General features: G+C 57.4%; 8 protein-coding genes across 8 annotated transcripts in view; 3 read left to right on the plus strand and 5 right to left on the minus strand.

The window, feature by feature from the left end:
- ACA1_162380 (uncharacterized protein) overlaps nucleotides 1-275 on the plus strand; it is a gene marked incomplete at both ends in the record, with an annotated part of 526 nt that extends 251 nt beyond the window's left edge. The window contains 2 exons of the mRNA XM_004340034.1: nucleotides 1-32; nucleotides 124-275. The exon at nucleotides 1-32 is cut by the window's left edge and continues 22 nt beyond it. Of these exons, the coding sequence (XP_004340082.1) occupies nucleotides 1-32; nucleotides 124-275 (184 nt within the window). The remainder of the gene's footprint in view (nucleotides 33-123) is intronic.
- Nucleotides 276-582: 307 nt separating this feature from the next.
- On the plus strand, nucleotides 583-3,449 carry ACA1_162490 (uncharacterized protein; the record flags this gene model as incomplete). Its single annotated transcript, XM_004340035.1, has 15 exons — nucleotides 583-667; nucleotides 792-912; nucleotides 1,013-1,203; nucleotides 1,257-1,327; nucleotides 1,408-1,484; nucleotides 1,595-1,694; nucleotides 1,786-1,905; nucleotides 1,968-2,042; nucleotides 2,173-2,247; nucleotides 2,349-2,444; nucleotides 2,539-2,623; nucleotides 2,710-2,871; nucleotides 2,945-3,025; nucleotides 3,125-3,240; nucleotides 3,321-3,449. The coding sequence occupies 15 exons, from the start codon at nucleotides 583-585 to the stop codon at nucleotides 3,447-3,449; spliced, it is 1,584 nt and encodes a 527-aa protein (XP_004340083.1).
- Nucleotides 3,450-3,633: 184 nt separating this feature from the next.
- ACA1_162500 (31.5 kDa midgut protein) lies at nucleotides 3,634-4,263 on the minus strand (the record flags this gene model as incomplete). The annotated part of the gene is made up of 3 exons (XM_004340036.1): nucleotides 3,634-3,731; nucleotides 3,829-3,961; nucleotides 4,036-4,263. The coding sequence occupies 3 exons, from the start codon at nucleotides 4,261-4,263 to the stop codon at nucleotides 3,634-3,636; spliced, it is 459 nt and encodes a 152-aa protein (XP_004340084.1).
- A 509-nt stretch (nucleotides 4,264-4,772) lies between these two features.
- Nucleotides 4,773-8,334, plus strand: ACA1_162510 (Frizzled/Smoothened family membrane region protein; the record flags this gene model as incomplete). Its single annotated transcript, XM_004340037.1, has 17 exons — nucleotides 4,773-4,954; nucleotides 5,129-5,171; nucleotides 5,318-5,429; nucleotides 5,548-5,603; nucleotides 5,704-5,854; nucleotides 5,982-6,250; nucleotides 6,418-6,501; nucleotides 6,564-6,639; nucleotides 6,712-6,782; nucleotides 6,915-6,998; nucleotides 7,083-7,164; nucleotides 7,280-7,341; nucleotides 7,412-7,550; nucleotides 7,621-7,681; nucleotides 7,776-7,950; nucleotides 8,086-8,171; nucleotides 8,268-8,334. The coding sequence occupies 17 exons, from the start codon at nucleotides 4,773-4,775 to the stop codon at nucleotides 8,332-8,334; spliced, it is 1,800 nt and encodes a 599-aa protein (XP_004340085.1).
- Nucleotides 8,335-8,470: 136 nt separating this feature from the next.
- On the minus strand, nucleotides 8,471-8,917 carry ACA1_162520 (uncharacterized protein; the record flags this gene model as incomplete). The annotated part of the gene is made up of 1 exon (XM_004340038.1): nucleotides 8,471-8,917. One exon carries the CDS (start codon nucleotides 8,915-8,917, stop codon nucleotides 8,471-8,473), a length of 447 nt encoding a protein of 148 aa, XP_004340086.1.
- A 336-nt stretch (nucleotides 8,918-9,253) lies between these two features.
- ACA1_162530 (uncharacterized protein) lies at nucleotides 9,254-12,860 on the minus strand (the record flags this gene model as incomplete). The annotated part of the gene is made up of 10 exons (XM_004340039.1): nucleotides 9,254-9,912; nucleotides 10,170-10,326; nucleotides 10,449-10,663; nucleotides 10,986-11,129; nucleotides 11,199-11,256; nucleotides 11,436-11,699; nucleotides 11,841-11,967; nucleotides 12,090-12,288; nucleotides 12,510-12,582; nucleotides 12,807-12,860. 10 exons carry the CDS (start codon nucleotides 12,858-12,860, stop codon nucleotides 9,254-9,256), a joined length of 1,950 nt encoding a protein of 649 aa, XP_004340087.1.
- Nucleotides 12,861-13,639: 779 nt separating this feature from the next.
- On the minus strand, nucleotides 13,640-14,260 carry ACA1_162540 (uncharacterized protein; the record flags this gene model as incomplete). Its single annotated transcript, XM_004340040.1, has 2 exons — nucleotides 13,640-13,650; nucleotides 13,738-14,260. 2 exons carry the CDS (start codon nucleotides 14,258-14,260, stop codon nucleotides 13,640-13,642), a joined length of 534 nt encoding a protein of 177 aa, XP_004340088.1.
- Nucleotides 14,261-14,373: 113 nt separating this feature from the next.
- On the minus strand, nucleotides 14,374-16,448 carry ACA1_162550 (regulator of chromosome condensation (RCC1) repeat-containing protein; the record flags this gene model as incomplete). The annotated part of the gene is made up of 9 exons (XM_004340041.1): nucleotides 14,374-14,500; nucleotides 14,581-14,684; nucleotides 14,796-14,980; nucleotides 15,073-15,194; nucleotides 15,272-15,387; nucleotides 15,723-15,844; nucleotides 15,965-16,068; nucleotides 16,138-16,239; nucleotides 16,336-16,448. The coding sequence occupies 9 exons, from the start codon at nucleotides 16,446-16,448 to the stop codon at nucleotides 14,374-14,376; spliced, it is 1,095 nt and encodes a 364-aa protein (XP_004340089.1).
- Between the last annotated feature and the right edge of the window lie 241 nt (nucleotides 16,449-16,689).

Below are 16,689 nucleotides of genomic sequence, written 5' to 3' on the forward strand. Positions count from 1 at the left end.
ACATCAAGGAGAAGTTCAAGCACAACGAGAACGTGCGAAAGGAGCTCTACTTCCACTGCACCTGCGCCACCGACACATGTACGCCGCCAAACTTTGGGCTGAGTGAAAGTTTGCTCTGCGTAGACTCACCGCCAATACCAATGTCGTCTCTGGGAATCAGCAAACATCGAGGTGGTGTTCGACGCGGTGAAGGACATCATCATCATGGGGGTCAACGGCATGGACGGAGGTATTTAAGGCGGTGTATTGCACTGCACGATCGAGGTGCAATGTGACGCGAGAGAAGGACAAGAGCTTTCCTCAAGACGCGTGCTGGAGGTTACGTGGCTGTGCACGTCGTTCTTTTGTAAGATATAACCTCTAGCGGTTGCAAATTCTCTTCACACCGTCGTGTGTTTCATTCAGCTTGGGGAGGGGGGAGCTGTACCTTGGGTGGTGTGCCTGGTCGTCGCAAGCCGTGGAAAAAGAGAGAGAAAAGGCCCCAGAAATAGCGATAGAACAGGTGGCGGTAATTTCGGGGCCGAGAGGGAGAGAGCTTTTGTAGTGGTTTTGCGTTTTGGCAACTCAACGCAAGCACCCAAGATGTACGGCCCGCGTGCTGCAGCTGGCAGCGTACCACTTCTGCTTTGCCTCCTGATTGTTGGCGCCTTCTGCTCCTCTGCCATCGGTACCCCCCCCCAATTTCTCTCTTTGATTCCATCTTTTGCATTCAGCAATAAATGGGCCTACTCTATGAAATTCATCTCTATTTCATCTCATCTCGCACAAAACATTGTTTTTGGGGCTTGCAGATAAAGAGCAGGAGCGCCTGGAGCGCATCCGAGAGAAGGTGAACTCCCTCGTGGACCCTCTTCGCGAGGCCGAGGAGGCTCTCGCCGCCCGATTCATCGCACCCGAGTCAGGCTCGGACGAGTACGTACCACCACCACCACCTCGAGAGTACCGCCTGCATGCCATCTCGCATGTACATAGAGTACTGATGATGGTCGCACACGCACCACCGCACGCGCAGTAACAAGAGCCTGTTCTCGTTGATCCCCGGGCGCTACCCCAAGGCGGTCTCGCTGCCCGAGTTCCTGGAGAGCCTGCCCACGCTTCCCGGAGGCCCCGAGGCACTCCAAATCGTCATCGAACTCATCCAGAGCAAGACCGGTCCGTTCCACCACTGGCCCACCATGCGAGAAACGCTCTCGTGGCGTTGTGGTGTGCATTCCTGACATTGTGGTGGTCATGCCCCCGCCCGCGACTGTGTACAGGTATCAACATTCCCGAAGACACGTTGAAGCTTATCCTGAGCGACAGCTCGCTGCTGCTCAACTACTTCAAGGTTGCCGCGGCTTGCGTGCTGGCTTGGTCGCGGGCCTCAGGTTCTTTAGCTGACTTTGTCGCTTTTGTACGCAAACCTAGGGCTCGCCGCGTCTGTTGCACCAGCTGTGGGCCGGCCTGAACTACGTCATGCCGCCCAGCAACCAGACCGCCTTCCGGTACGGACTAGCTGTGCCCTCGCTCGCGAGCGGGCTGGGGAATGCGATACAGAGAGTTGGAATATAGTTCACTGACGAAAGCGTTGTGTGAACGTTTGTGGTGCGCGCAGTGTGCCGTCGGGCTTCAACTTCCCGGACGAGCTGACCACATTTGCCTTCAACGTCACGCCTTACCTCCCGAGCATCTCGCCCCTCACCCCCAACTCCTCGGTGCGCACCGCACGACACGCACAGCACACATGACCACACGACACACACGACACACACGACACACACACACTAATACAACACCACAACGCAGGTCTGGTTCGGTTTCTTCATGCCCGAGACGACCACGCTCGAGCAGGCCAAGATTAACTTCCTCACCTCCTTCATTCTCAACCAACTGTCCGACAACCACCACCTTAAGCCCACCGACCCCGTACGTCCCTCCCCGTTGTATGTGGTCTCGGAGTCCCTCCATAACCCGGTGCGCTCGTGCAGAACTGGTTCGTTGTCAAGGTCAAGGGCCAGTCCTACTCGCGCATCGACACGTTCTTGAACGCTCTTCTGGCCGACGTACGTTATCCCGATATTGATCGCACCTTTCTTCTTTGGCGCCTCTGTTGCTGCCACGACCCATCGTGTTTCGTTTTTTCTTCGTTCTTCTTTCTTACCGTCGTGACGACGCCACCTTCCACGTTAACAGAACCAAGCCAGCCTGAACACCTACCTCACCAAGCGTATTGCGGCGTTCTATGGCCTCTACATGCAAGACAAGCAGGTATTTATATTTGGCCATTAATTAAGCGAATGACAATGCAAGTTGTGAGTGACGACACACGACACACGACTCACATTGTTTTTCAACGGCAATCCGATCAGGGTAATCTGCTCGAGGTGGCCGACCCCGTGATGATCCAAACCGGCCTCTTCGATTCGACCGGCAAAAACGAAGTCGTGCTTCCTGCCATCCACTCGGTAAGCGCACACGACAAAAAAAACACACAAACACACCACAATGACGGCTCACACCACACCACACCACACCACCCATTCTTTTTCCTGTTCGCAGGAGTACGTGATCGAGTTCGGTGCGGGCAACTTCAACTTCAACGTGGTCTGGTACGAGGGCGACGACGGCATCGGCTTCTTCCCCGGTATGCGCCCACGTGCCCGCCCCCAACAACAAAAGCAGTGAGCTAAACAGCTCGTCTTGTGTGGTGTGTGTGCGATACCGCAACAGGCAACATGTGGTTGCTGGAGAGCTGGGTGGGCACGCTCAACGGACCCAACATCACCGGCAGCCAGGGCGTCAATGCCATTCTCTACATGAGCGCGCTCCGTGACATCCTCATCCAGACGGCCGTCAAGAACGAGCTGTGGGACGACGGCTACGGCGTTTCCGGTAGACATTTCTGAACTCCTGCGCGTATGTCGAGTGTATGACTGAAATGCGAGGAATGTGTGGAATGCCGCAGGCGTGTGCGACGATTCGTGCGGCATCATCGAGATGGTCACCACGGGCAGCTCCACCGAGTACCCCAACCTCATGGACAAGAGTACGCCACTGCCTGCCGTCTTCTTCATTTTCGTTCTTTCTTTCGTTCTCTTTCGCTTTTCTTCGCTAACAACCTGCGCACATCGCGACATGGCCGCAGGTTTCGTGGTGCCGGAGATCCTCTATCGCGTGCGACAGAGGGACGACCTGTCCTATCTCTACTACGACCTCCTCAAGATCGTCAACAACATGCCCGTCGACTGGCGAGGCACCAAGGTTCGCTCTCGCAAGCCTTACGACCCTCCCCCCCTTCAGTCGGCCCGTCACTCACTCTCCAACCAACCCTTGATTTCCAGGACCCGACGGCTCGCTCGAGGGCAGCGGGCACGATCGTGTGGCCCGTGGGCGCCGAGCCCTTCCAGTGCGTAATCGACGCGCGCGCCATTCTCAACGCCTACGACTGGCCCACCGCCCAGTCCGTCTAATCAAGGCCCTTTGTTGGTGCTCCAATCATTTTTATTATTTATTTACTGCACACTGTTTTCTTGTATTTTTTTGGTTTTCCTCGCATCATCAGAAGCGAACAGGCCGCGTCCTTGTTTCCTTTAACGTGTGCGGCGTGTGCGATGGTGTGTGCGGTGATGATACGAGGCTGGGGCCAGAGTAGCTTTAGGCCAGCCGATCCTCGAACGTGAGGACCTCGTACGGCGCGACGGTGTGCTCCTCGCCACCGTACGACAACATCATCCCGTCCCTCAGGTGGTTCCCTGCATTCCACACCACACCAGCAAAGCAACACACATTCCAAGCATTCCATGAGAACGCTGCGTCGTGGTATGCGTGAGCTGCTGCGGGGACACGCACCGGCCTTGCCGACGTGGACGCCGCCGTGGACCTTGCCGCGGGCGATGCACAGGCCGTGGCCGTCACGCTCCTTGCCGCCGATCCACGCCTTCTCGGGCATCTGCTGTCCCCGCTCCAACTTCACCCAGTGCACCTACACGGTGTGCGTGTTCTGTGAGCCACAGCACGACACACACAACACACACATACACACATCGCACGACGTACGCAGGCGAGCTGGCGCGGGTTGCAGCAGAGCACTTCGTAGTCGCTCTTGGTCACCTCCTTGCCACCCCAGCCGAAGTGGATGGCCCCGAGCGGCTTGGAGGTCTTGCCCGGGTGCTGACCACCCTCGTGCTCGGCGCGCGCCACGTAGAGCGCCGTCCCGTCGGCCTCGTAGCCGGCCACCAGCGCGTTGGGGGGAATCTGTCCGTTGGTCACCTTTACCCAGCTCATGCCAGCTAAACTTGTAGTGCAGTGTGGTCAAGTACTTTTGTTGGGTCTGAAAGAGAAGAGGAGTGCGCCAAGCCTCTTAAAGAGGGCAGCGGATGACGTGTCGGGCTACCTACCACCAACGTTGGAATTTTCCATGGATCGCAGCGCATGTCGGGGGGCCAATCGACAACCAGAAAATGAAAATACCCATAAACAAGCTGTCAACTTTGTTCAGTTCTAATTATCTTAAAGGTGGATGATATATAGTAGAATAAAAAGAAATGAAAAAGAAAACACAGGTTGCCTAGTTGCAGGTGACATGTAACCAATCCCGCTTCACCGTTCCAGGTGGTGCAATTCCGGAGTGTGAAGTGCGTAACCTAGCCATCGCGGGTTGCACTTTGCCGTGCTTCACCTGTTTCCGCACCTTCACTCTTGCATCTTCCTTTCGTCGCCGTCCGAAAAAGATGAAGACGAGAACCTCTTCTCCCGCTCCTCCTCTTCTTCTTTTCGGGCTGGTGCTGGCGGCGATGATGATGATTTCTCCCTCCTCCCTCCTCATTTCCGCCGAGCAGCAGACTGGCAGTCGCGATGAGCGGGCCATCGCCGCCGCCTGCGTCCCGTGGCGGGGGTCCCCGGCCACCGCCGGCAAGTGCGACCACGTCATGTCTGCCGTCGTGCCCCCCTCCCTCCCTAACAACGTCCTCCTCATGTACGCCCCCCCTCGCTTTCGTTCTTTCATCTCTTTCGTTCTTTCTTAGCTTTCGTTCTTTCAAGTGTTGTAATCCATCCATCACCTTGTGCCCGTGATCGCGTTGGCGTAAATGGTCTGACTACTGACTTTCCCTTATATTCCTAATTTGTGTTCTCCTTGTTCTCCACACAGTGGCCAGTCGTACGAGGCCACAGACAAGGCTGCCGCCAACAAGGTGGGTGCTGTATTACATTAGTTTCTTCTTTATTCTTTGTGCTATTTTCTATTTTATTATTTTTAATATCTTGGTCGATATAATATATAGATATTATTATCTTTATTTCCTCCCCGTGATTAATTTTTTGCCAATCTTGGTATCAGACGGTGTTAATGGGCGCGTTCTTCCCGCCCGTGTGCCGGAATCCGCTGCTGGCGTTGACATGCATGGGCAACTTCCTCCACTGCCGCTTCTCCACCGTGCCTCAGTTCGACGGTATACCGGCGGCACACACGACACACACGACACACGACACACACGACACCACGACACGTTTCTCAATCAAACGGTATTGATCCCACGTGTGCGCCAGTCTACCCGCCTTGCCGGTCAGTATGCGAAGCCGTGGTCCTGGGCTGCACCGCCTTCTTTGAGTCGCAGGGCACCCTCGTACGGAAGACCATTCACCTTGGGCGCACCGCACGCACGCACTCACCCGACACGGCACTCACGGCACGCGGCACACGACACACGCGGCACTCGAAAACAGGATCAGCTGCCGGACTGCGATCAGATCGACAACAGCACCGGCACGCCATTGCCGGCCTTCCCTCCGGACGGCACCCAGTGCCTCTCCGTGCCGTCCGACCTCTGTACCACCTCCCCGAAGCTATTCATTCATGGCGACCTTAACGACCATCGTGTGTGTGTGTCATGTGTGTGTGTCGTGTATGTCGTGTGTGTGTGTCATATGTGTGTCGTGTGTGTGTGTGTGTGCGTCGTGTGTGTGTGTGTCGTGTGTGTCGTGTGTGTGTCGTGTGTCGACAGTTGTGCCGTACACGCAGGCGGACTGCCCCTATCCGCTCAAGTACAACTACGACGGCGAGTCGTCGTTCGCCGAGAACGGCTACAACGGACAGGACATGTGCGTCATGCCCTGCCCGAACCCGATGTGGAGCGACGCCGAGTGGACCGGCGGCATCACCATCATGATGATCGTCGGCGGCTGCTCGTTCATCCTCGCCGCCTTCATGGTGATCACGCTGTGTCTCATGCCCGCCAAGCGACGCTACCCCGGCTCCCTCTTCATCTACATCGTACCCACTCCACTCTGTGCCCAATCTTTGTAACTCCGACACGCGTGGTCGTGGCACTGATCGTGTGTCGTGCGTCGTGTGTCGTGTGTCGTGTGTCGTGTGTGTCGTGCGTGTCGTGCGTGTCGTGCGTGTCGTGTGTGTCGTGTGTGCCGTGTGGTCGCGTGTAGATCAGTTGCTCGATGGTGGTGAGCTTCGTGGTGGTGTTCTTCCCACTCGTTTCGGGCGGACCCACTCGCATGGTCTGCACTCACGTACGTCGGCGCCGCACACACACGCACACACGCGCATGGAAACTCACAATCACTTGATTCAGGGCTCGCCTCCGGTTGAGGTCACGTTCGACAATGCGCGCGAACACGATGGCGGCGGCGTACCGTGCGTGCTTCAAGGTACGCGCCACGCCCCATCACCGCACACACCATCGGTTCCATACATTCTCTGAATGTCAATCGCTGTTGCAGGAATGGGCATCCTTTTCTTCGGTCTCGCAGCCAATTTCTGGTGGCTCGCGTTGTGCATCAACGTGTTCGAGGTGCGCCCCGCCCGCACCCCGTACTCTCTGCTTCATTCCAACATCCGCTAACGCACCGCACACGCACACGCACACACACCACCGCACACGCACCACCGCACACAGATGATCTTCCTGCGCCGGTCGGTGCAGGGAATTCGTCGGTTCCATTTGTTCTTCCACATCGTGGCGTGGGGCCTTCCGACCATCGCCGTCATTATCTGTCTTGCCGGCACCGTACGCACGCTTTGCCCGCAATGGTCAGTAATAGGCTGGCATCTAAGGAATGTGGTGAATGTGTCGTTGTTGCCTTGGTAACAGACCTTCGGCGCGCTGCCGGCGATTCCCTACTGCTTCGTGGCGGGCAACGAGTGGTGGGCCTGGACCGTCTTCTACTTCCCCAGTACCCTCTCCCACACATCCCAACTTCGTCGTAATTCTGACCGGTCCTGCGTGTGACGTGTGTCGTGTGTCGTGTGTCGTGTGTCGTGTGTCGTGCGTGTCGTGTGTCCGCCTAGTCGGCATCACCCTCATCGTCGGAAGCATTCTGATGGTGGCTGCGGTCGGGCGCATGATCAAGGTACGCCTGCATTTGTTTGCTTTCTCAGCGAATGCAGCAGTTGTTCATTGACTCAAGTGTGTGCGGCTAGATTCGATTCCGCATCCGGCGAGGCACGACGACGGGCCAGACCATCGAGCAGGTGGTCCGGCTACTGCTCTTGATCGTCGCCTACTGGCTCATCCTTACCTACCCCTGGGCCTTCCGTATCTACACGCGCGTCATCGAAGGTTTCCGCTTTCGCTTTCGCTCTTTTTTTGTTGCTTTTTTTTAACTCCTATTTGTCGCGTGACCTTGCAGATGACATCGCCGACGCCGTTGAAGCGCAGATTCGTTGCAGCGTGGCGACCGGACAGGAGTGGTGCCGTTCTCTTTTCATGCGGCCATATGTGCAATTGCAAATCGACACTGACCGTCGTGTGTCGTGTCGTGTCGTGTCGTGTGTATCTTTTTAGTGGGCTGGACACGCGCATCAACATCGGCTCGTGGTACCTCATGCTCATTGATCTGAGTTGCCACGGCTTCGTGCTGTTCGGCTGCCTCTGCTCGACGGAGACCATCCGGTTCTGGGTGCAAATCCACAAGATCATGTACACCAAGCCCTTCCGAGATGCCATTGCCGAGGTCAAGGTACAGCTACTGCGCCCAGCACACACGACACACACGACACACACGACACACACGACACACACGACACAAACGACACGCACGACACAAACGACACGCACGACACGCGCTGAGTGAGCTATTCCTCTTCGGCCAAAGGACATGATCTCCGGTTCGGGCGATGACGGATGGAGCAAGAGCACAGTCTCGCGCCAGTCCAAGCGAAGCTCCATGATGGCGTCAAGGTACCTGCGCCCGTCTTCGTTTCGCTTTTCTGCTTCAACCCCCCCCCCTCTCTTCGCGTTCGTTCTCTGGGCCGGCACCCTCTGATCGTGTCGCAGGTCGCAGGTCAGCGCAGACACGAGGAGCGCTAGTATCGAGCAGGACGGTGACGAAGAGGGCCTGTAAACACGAAGCTGTACCAATTCATTACAACAAAAATAAAATAAAATAACAAATTACTTCGCGCACAGTAAACTCTTTTTTGATTATTAAAATAGAGGAAATTAATAATCAAAAAAGATGTGAATAGATCATCTTATTTTCAATCACGGGGGGCGAAGATGAGCACGGCGCCGTCGCTCTGGCTCTTGAGCACGAGCTGGTGCCCGCTCTCCGCTCCGCGCAGCTCCAGCTCGTAGGGACCGGCCGCCTTCGACAGCCGGGCCTGCAGGAAATCCTCGGCCTCCTCCATCCGCCGCTTCAGTGTACCGTTGGCGTCGTCGCCCGACACGCGCCCAAGGCCGCGCTCCGTCCATGCCGCGCCGCCGAAGGTGATCGTCGTCTTGTCGCCGTCGGTGGCCAGGGTGAAGCTGCCGCCACTGCCCGAGTTGATGGGCGACCGCACACTATAACCGCCCCCGGCGGTGAGGCTGAGAGACATACTGTCGGCGGCCCGTTGCGGGAAGGGTCCAGCCACGGGGGCGGGCTCGACCGACACAAAGTAGTACTCGTTGCCCAGGCGCTCGCGCAGTGCTTCGGTTTGGCTCATGGTGTTCTTGTTTTTGTGTACGCGACCTTAGGCAGGAAGAGTGTGCAGGCGGGTTGGTGAGAACTAACTAAAAGCCAACCCAGTCATCGCTTTTATTGCACTGACGTTTTCGGGCGCACAAAAGCCAATGAGGCGCACGTGCCACTACGACCAAGAAAGTTATTTTTATTAACGGAGTTCGAAACGTTAACATTTCCTGTGTGGTTCAGAGAGGTAGCACTGGAGGTGGGCCTGGTCAGTTAGATCAGGGGCCAAACGGGGCGAAACCAAACCTTTCTTCAACAACTTCTTGAAACCTTTCGGCCGACATACATTGAAATCGCGGCGGACAGCAAGTCACTTGCTACGCCGCAGGGCAAGGAGGAGCGGCGTGTAGTGGCGGCCGCCCGCACCCACCACGTAGTGCTCAACAATCGCACGCCACCTTCCCCGCTCGCTGTCGTCAGCCGTTGCATAAGCCTCATCGATCCACGCTCCCACCTGCTCCGCACTCGCCAATGCGTTGAGCGCGTCGCACACCCTCTGCTCGTCGACGTAGACGTCGTCGTCGTCGTCGGTGTTGCGGTCCGGCTCGCGCAAGACCCGATCACCTTCATCGCTGACCGTGCCGCCAGCGTAGCTCGGCGAAGCTTCGGGCGCGTGGCAACACAGCCAGTCGATCTGGCGCACGAAGAACACCAGCAGCGCCCTCGCCTGGGCCTCGCTCAGTCGCTGTCCCAGGCCGGCGGGGGCCAGGCACCGGAGGACCAGGTTGGGCAAGCCCACCACGATCACCGCGCGGCTCTGCTCCCAGGGCTCTTGGTCGGGCGTGAAGCAGTGCAGGCAGGCCAGTAGGGCGTCGCGCACCAGGGACGCCGGCAGCACGTGCGCGTGGTGCAGGCCCAGCTGGAGCAGCGTCGCGGCCCGGTTGTGGGTGCCGAAGGAGCGGCACAGTGTGAGGAAGTTGTTTACCCACGACAGCTGCAATCCCGTGGCCATGTGTCTTGCCAGTTGCCCTGCAATTTGTGTCGTGTGTGTCGTGTGTGTCGTGTGTGTCGTGTGTGTCGTGTGTGTCGTGTGTGTCGTGTGTGTCGTGTGTGTCGTGTGTGTCGTGTGTGTCGTGTGTGTCGTGTGTGTCGTGTGTCGTGTGTGTCGTGTGTGTCGTGTGTGTCGTGTGTGTCGTGTGTCGTGTGTGGCGCAGACGTATTGTCATGTTGGTGGTCGGTGAGGCAAAAAGTCATCAAAACTAATCAGGCGACGGTGTGGTGCGTACCAGCTGCCCATTCGGCATTGTGAAGCACGGGATCCCCACCTCTACAGTGCCTTCGTTCCGCAAAAAGGGCCGCCAGAGTGGCTTCGATGTGCGGCAGGCTGTCCTTGAGCGGGTCGGGCCCGAGCTTGGCCAGCTCGCCCAGCAAGGCAAACCCTTCCTTTATATGATCATTTGTTGAGGTACTCGTCCGCACACGCACACGCACACGCCACCGCACCACCGCACACGCACACGCACATACACGCACGCGCACATGGCAAAGATCACGCGCGGAAGTACCTGAGAAGGCAGGTCGGCGATGGCCACCAGCCGCGCAGGTGAGATGAAGCGCGACAGGTCGCACCCTTCCTCGAACAGCCGGGAGCACAGGTCCGTGCACGCCCCGGCCAGCTGCCGCTGATTTTCAGCCTCTCCCGCCCCGGTCGCCTGGTGGGCGCGAACACGCTCGATCTGGCCGGCGACCCGCTCCACGAACGGCTTGAATCTGTCCTTCACTGTTGCGTTTTTTTGGTATTGTCGTGTTGCGTGTTGCGTGGTGCGTTTTGCGTGGTGCGTGTTGCGTGGTGCGTGTTGCGTGTTGCGTGGTGCGTGGTGCGTGGTGCGTGGTGCGTGGTGCGTGGTGCGTGGTGCGTGGTGCGTGTTGCGTGGTGCGTGGTGCGTGTTGCGTGTTGCGTGGTGCGTGGTGCGTGTTGCGTGTTGCGTGGTGCGTGGTGCGTGTTGCGTGGTGCGTGTTGCGTGGTGCGTGGTGCGTGTTGCGTGGTGCGTGTTGCGTGGTGCGTGGTGCGTGTTGCGTGTTGCGTGGTGCGTGGTGCGTACTGGAGGGAACGAGATTGGCCACAGCAGACAGAGCGATGTCGAGATACTCCACGGTAGACTTGTTCGAAAGATCGAGATCAAGGGTAGCGCGTTCGACAGCGTCGAGAAGAAGTGGCACAAGAAGCTGCTCCAACTCAACGTCAACTGTGGGTGTGCGTGAGTGCGTGCGACAATCGAGGGTCACAACACAAGGCACGGATCATGTCTGGGTACCGATGCTGGTGAAGTCGGGGCTTTCAAAGCACGTGCTGATCAGGTCAAGAAGGTGCCCCTGTGAATGAAGACTTGTTAGCACAGCAAACACACAACACACAACACACAACACACAACACACAACACACAACACACAACACACAACACACAACACACAACACGGCACTTATTGGCAACGTCACTGTGCCAGCACGCACCACACGCACACACACACAAGTGCGACATTTGATCGCGCACCGATGGGTTGCGGCCAAGTGTGATGATGTTTTCCAGCAGGGCGCGGCCTTGCTCGGGCATCTGATGGAACAGGCCCTGCTCCACCAGGTTGGCCAGCGCAGTCATCACGGCAGCGTGCACCTTCGGGTCAGTGCGCATCATCTCGAGCAGAGAGTCGACCACTGCCCGACCGTCGATGTCGCTGCCTCTTCTGGCCTCGTCGGTGTTCAACACGGACCTGGCAAACCGAGAGACTGTCCAGCAGGCAATCTCGCGAAGCTTTGGCTGACGAAGTCAACAGCACACCACGACACACACGACACACGACAATAACACAAGGGAAAGAATGCCAATGCCACTCAGTGCAGGTGTTTGTGGGTGGCTACGGTAGTTGGGGGCAAGATTGAGAGTGGGGGATGTGCACACCTGGGGAACGGCGAGAGACGGGATGGCTGCAGCGTTGAAGTGTCTCAGCAGCTGCTTGATGGAGCTCGGTTCCCACAATTTGTACATGCTCTCAGCGACAATCCCCATCAGAAACACACCGCTCTCCCTGCCGTGTGCGGTGGTGCGTGTGCAGTGTGTGCGGTGTGCGGTGATGCGTGCGTGCGTACAAGCGCATGGCAAGTGACTCCGTGACCCAAGTGGTTGCGGAGGGGGAAGAATAAAAAGTACCGGAGCTGCCAAGGGCTGTCTGACCGCACCATGGCCGGAACCACGCGCAGCACTTCAACTGCCAGGTCTTCGAAGCATTGACTGAGGATGTCGAGGAGATTGGCACTTGCCTTGCGCAGCTGCTCACTGACCGGCTCATCGCTGTCGGGGACCTGCATGGTACTAGGCACATGCTGCTGGCTTGCGGTCTTGACTGGACCTGTGCACAAAGAGATCCATTCCATATCAGTGACATTGCTACTTACTGTGTGGTGGTTATCTGCAATGTGGCCACACAACACACAAAACGCACACGCACACGCACACGCACACGCACACGCACACGCACACGCACACGCACACGCACACGCACACGCACACGCACACGCACACGCAATCGACACAACAAAACAGGACACACAAAAAGGAGTAGGAGTGCACCTGGTTTGCGGGCCAACTCTTTGGTGATGAGCTCCTGCAGCTCAACTGGGAGCACAGCAATACTGCTTGATACCTGCTGCTGGCGATGGTGGACCACCACACAGTCAACACACAGGGCCACCAGGCTCTTCACGTCCGGCAAGGCAATATGTTTGACCAGTACATCCACAAGCCTGTCCCAACAGTTGTCAGATGATTGTAATCACAGCTCAGTGAAACAAATGCAATAACGCAAAGCAACACAAGACTCAATGTGGAGTGAGGGCAAGACATGTACTGTGGGAGGCAGTGAGTTACGGGGCGCCGCCAGACGGGCTCTTCAACCCAAGAGGAGAGCCCGTCCACCGCCATCAGGGCCACACTTGCATCTTCGTCCTGTTGGGCAGGATGTGCATGTGCATGAGAGTTGTGTTGGAAACAGGCTTCCAACACAAACCAGGCTCCCTTGGAATAGGATTGCACCTGTATGCCCAGGAGCAAGAGCTCAAGGGCGCCCTCCTGGCCTCGGCCGAAGTGGGTGAGCAGAGCGCAGATGATGGCTTCACGCACTCGAGCAGATCGTTCTTGCGAGTACTGCTCCGTCAGCGCCTGGTGTACAGCAACACATTTGTGCGGCCACACACGCACCTGTGAACAAAACATTGGGTGGGGGGGGGGCAACAGAACTGAAGGGAAGACATGCCTTGAGCGCGTCTCCACCAGAGCTGGAGAGGAGCTGCGTAAAGTTAAGGTTGGCTGTTGCGTGGCGAATGGATTCCTCTGGATGCTGCAGCAGTGCTTGCATTTCCTCCAGTACTACCTGCTTGATCATGCTGAGAGCCCACGACCACCACTACTACCACCACCACATGCCCACAACACAAAACTGTTGAGCCGCCTGGTACCTGTTGATACAGATCACGTTTTGGCATGTACTTGCACAGTTGCAGTCCGGCTAGTAATGGTGTCACATATGTGGGAGGTGCGGTCAGATATGACTATGTTGACATGTGGAGTGTTCTTTGGTTTTTGGGGAAGTTGAAGTTGAAGTTGTAGTTGAAGTTGTGAGCGCCATACCCAAGACCATGTCGGGGTCACAGACTTGCTGTCCGCGGAGGGAGAACAGCACCTCCACCAGTTGTTCCACCTCGTCATGTACTACCTCTAACGCAAGACACACACACACGCACGACGTTACTTATTTTGGGGGCAAAGCAAGGTCGGTGAGGCGTGGTGGAGTTGTTTGTACCAATTCCAACGCTGTGCCATTGCAGAGCCTCCAACAGCAAGTCACCGCCGCGGAGCAGAAGAACAGCGACCTTGGCCATCATCGCCGTCGAACTGGCGGCGGCGGCGGCGGGGTCGGAGGCCAGCTCGAGTGCGCGGCTGGCCCTCGATAGTACCAACTTCCTTTTCCAGAAGTTCTCAGGCATCCGCGCAGCAGCTGCGCCGAGCATAGAGTCGTGGCCGACCAGGCAGCTCGCCGCCACAACGAACACAGCCGGAGCTGGAGCTTCGGTCACCACCGCAGCACCGTCGAGAAAGGCGAGGGCAGCGTGCGGGCCTTGGCTTACGAAGGTCCACCAGAAGAGCTGCTCGATGGTCGGTCGCCACCCCTCTGCCATGCCTTCTTCTTCTTCATGGCCTAGTCGGAGGAGCTCAACGAGAGTCCGGACGGCATCTGCTGGTTGGTGGCGGTGGTAGTGGGCCGTCACCCAGTGTTTGATGCGCAGCGCCAGTCCTTCCTCCTGCTTCTCCCTCTCCGTCTCCATCTTCGGCTCTTGTGGTATTTTTTTGCTTTGCTTTGTTTTTTTATTTCGGATTAATTTATCTTATACAACAATTTCGCGGAAAATATTTAAAGGGCACAATTAAATGGTTCGGGTCAGCAGACCAGGAAGACACTGTCCTCGCCGGCAACCAGCTGCGCCGGCACCAGCCAATTCTCTTTTTTGAGCTCACCGCAGCCGAGACCCATCACGCGCCCACTCTCGAACAGCACGGCCGATTGCCTGCGCGCAGCCGCCAGTCTCAGTTAGCCCCGCGGCGCACCGCACCGCACCGCACACACGAAAAATGAGAAGAAAGAAACCCGGCAGCCGCAGAGATGGCACTGATGACGCCCAGGCCAGCCACGTCCTCGACCACCCACGGCACGCTCTCCACGGCGCCCTCGACATATCCCAGCTGCCCTTTCTGCACACATGCACCCACAGCACACGCACGACCCACACAACACACGTCAGTTCCTCAGGACAGACCCGTTGCGTGTGGTGGCGGGAGAAGACTGGAAGTGTCAACGCGTACAACCACGCGGCCGAAGGTATAGAGGGTGTTGTCCTCTGTGAGCACCAGCGAGTGCTCCGGCCCGCACGCCACCTGCGTCGCCTTGGCCGACGCCAGCGCGCTGATCAGCCTGGGCGCGTTGGCGTCTTGCTCGTCGCCGTGGCCCAGCCGACCGTGTACGCCCGAGCCCCACGAGTACACCTCACCTGCACCCGCGAGAGGCATCAAACCAACCGGTCGGCGCCAGCCAACAAAAGGAGGACAACATTCACCCAAATGCGCTCAACGGGGGAGGTACCTTGGGTGGTGATGGCAAGGCCGTGGTTATAGCCCATGGCGGCCGACTTGATCTTGACGCCCGCGGGAAACTGCAGCGGCAGCGGCCTGCCTGACCGAGAGTCGGCCGACTCGCGACCCAAGCTGCCGCTGATGAGGTTGCCACATTTGTCAGTGCCACGACACACGACACACAACACACGGCACACGAGGGGCAATACCTGCTGGCGACGCCGAAGGAGTAGAGCGTGCCCTCACTGTCGAGCAACAGTGTGACGGCCCTGCCGCACCACAGATCGACGATGAACGGCTTCACGCTGTCGTTGGAACCGATGGTCTGCACCTCCGCGGGTTCGAGCAAACAACCACCTGTGTTCATATTGCCTAGGCGGCCATTGCCCTGGTAGCCTGATATTTGATTGAGCACAATAGTTTGCATTGTGTGTGTGTGTGTGTGTGTGTGAGTGTGTGTGTGTGTGTGTCACGGAGACAGGAGCATTGTGGTCTTGCGTACCCCAGGAGAAGATCGTTCCACGATCGGATAGGGCGACACTGTGTGCGCCAGCCGCGCCCACCTGATAGAGCGAGCGGACGCCGTCGGTTGATTGGTAGGTTGCTGGACGGCACTGTTGCGTTCAAGCGGAAGCATTGAGTGATCGGCTTCCCTTATACCTTGATAATCTTCTCGCTCAGCAGGGCGGAGACGATCTGCGGCGTGTAGGAGATGCCCGTGGTGTGGCCTTCGCCCAGACCCAGCTTGCCATCAGTGGCATCACCAAACGCATACACCGCACCTGCACACGCACACGACACACACGACACACACGACACACACGACACGCGCATGACGTGACACAACCACACATGCAACGTTGACATCACGTGAAACTGGGGGTGAGGTCACACGCACGAACCTGAACGAGTGACCGCGAGTGTGTGGTGACGATCATATTTCTCGGGCGTGGTGGCGATGTGCACGATGGTCTCCGACGCCAGGGCCGAAATCATGCGCCACCGCCTGCTCGCCGACGCCTCCCCGCGGTCAACTACCACAAGCACTGCTTTAAATTAAAGGGGGAGTTGGTACATGGGGGCAGGGTCGAGAAGGCAGTAGCCGAGGCCGGCGTGGCCAACGGTGCCAATGGACAGGACGCGGCCACGAATCAACACGCGCGTCACTTCGCTCGCTCTGGCCAGCACTCTCCACCGCCTTGCCCATGGCCATTTTACGACACACAAAGAAAGTCAATTTTTGTTCTTTGTATTTGGCATTGGTGGGGGTAACCTGCAGACGGCAGAGATGGAAGCAAGGTCGGTGAAGCGGAGGAAGCCAAACACAATGTGCATGAGTTCCTTGTCCACCAGCGCCACTTCGATGTTGTGCCTCTCGTCTTCCATCTCTTTCTCTGGCCCTTGCCAAAAATTGTGTTTTTTCTTTATTTCTTTGGAAGCAAAAATTTGTGTCTTTTCTTTTTAGTTTCTTTTCAGAGATCTGCGCCACCTTAAGGACACGATTCTGTCGACAACGGGCATGAGTTTACTTGAAGGAGACTTAGAGCGGTGCTTACGAAGCAGAAGACCCCGCAAGACGATACCAAGAGCGTTCCAGGCAGCGCCCACGACAGCTCCGCACGGGCGA

This window comes from Acanthamoeba castellanii (assembly GCF_000313135.1).
Source record: "Acanthamoeba castellanii str. Neff unplaced genomic scaffold scf7180000084726, whole genome shotgun sequence".
NCBI lineage: Eukaryota > Discosea > Longamoebia > Acanthamoebidae > Acanthamoeba > Acanthamoeba castellanii.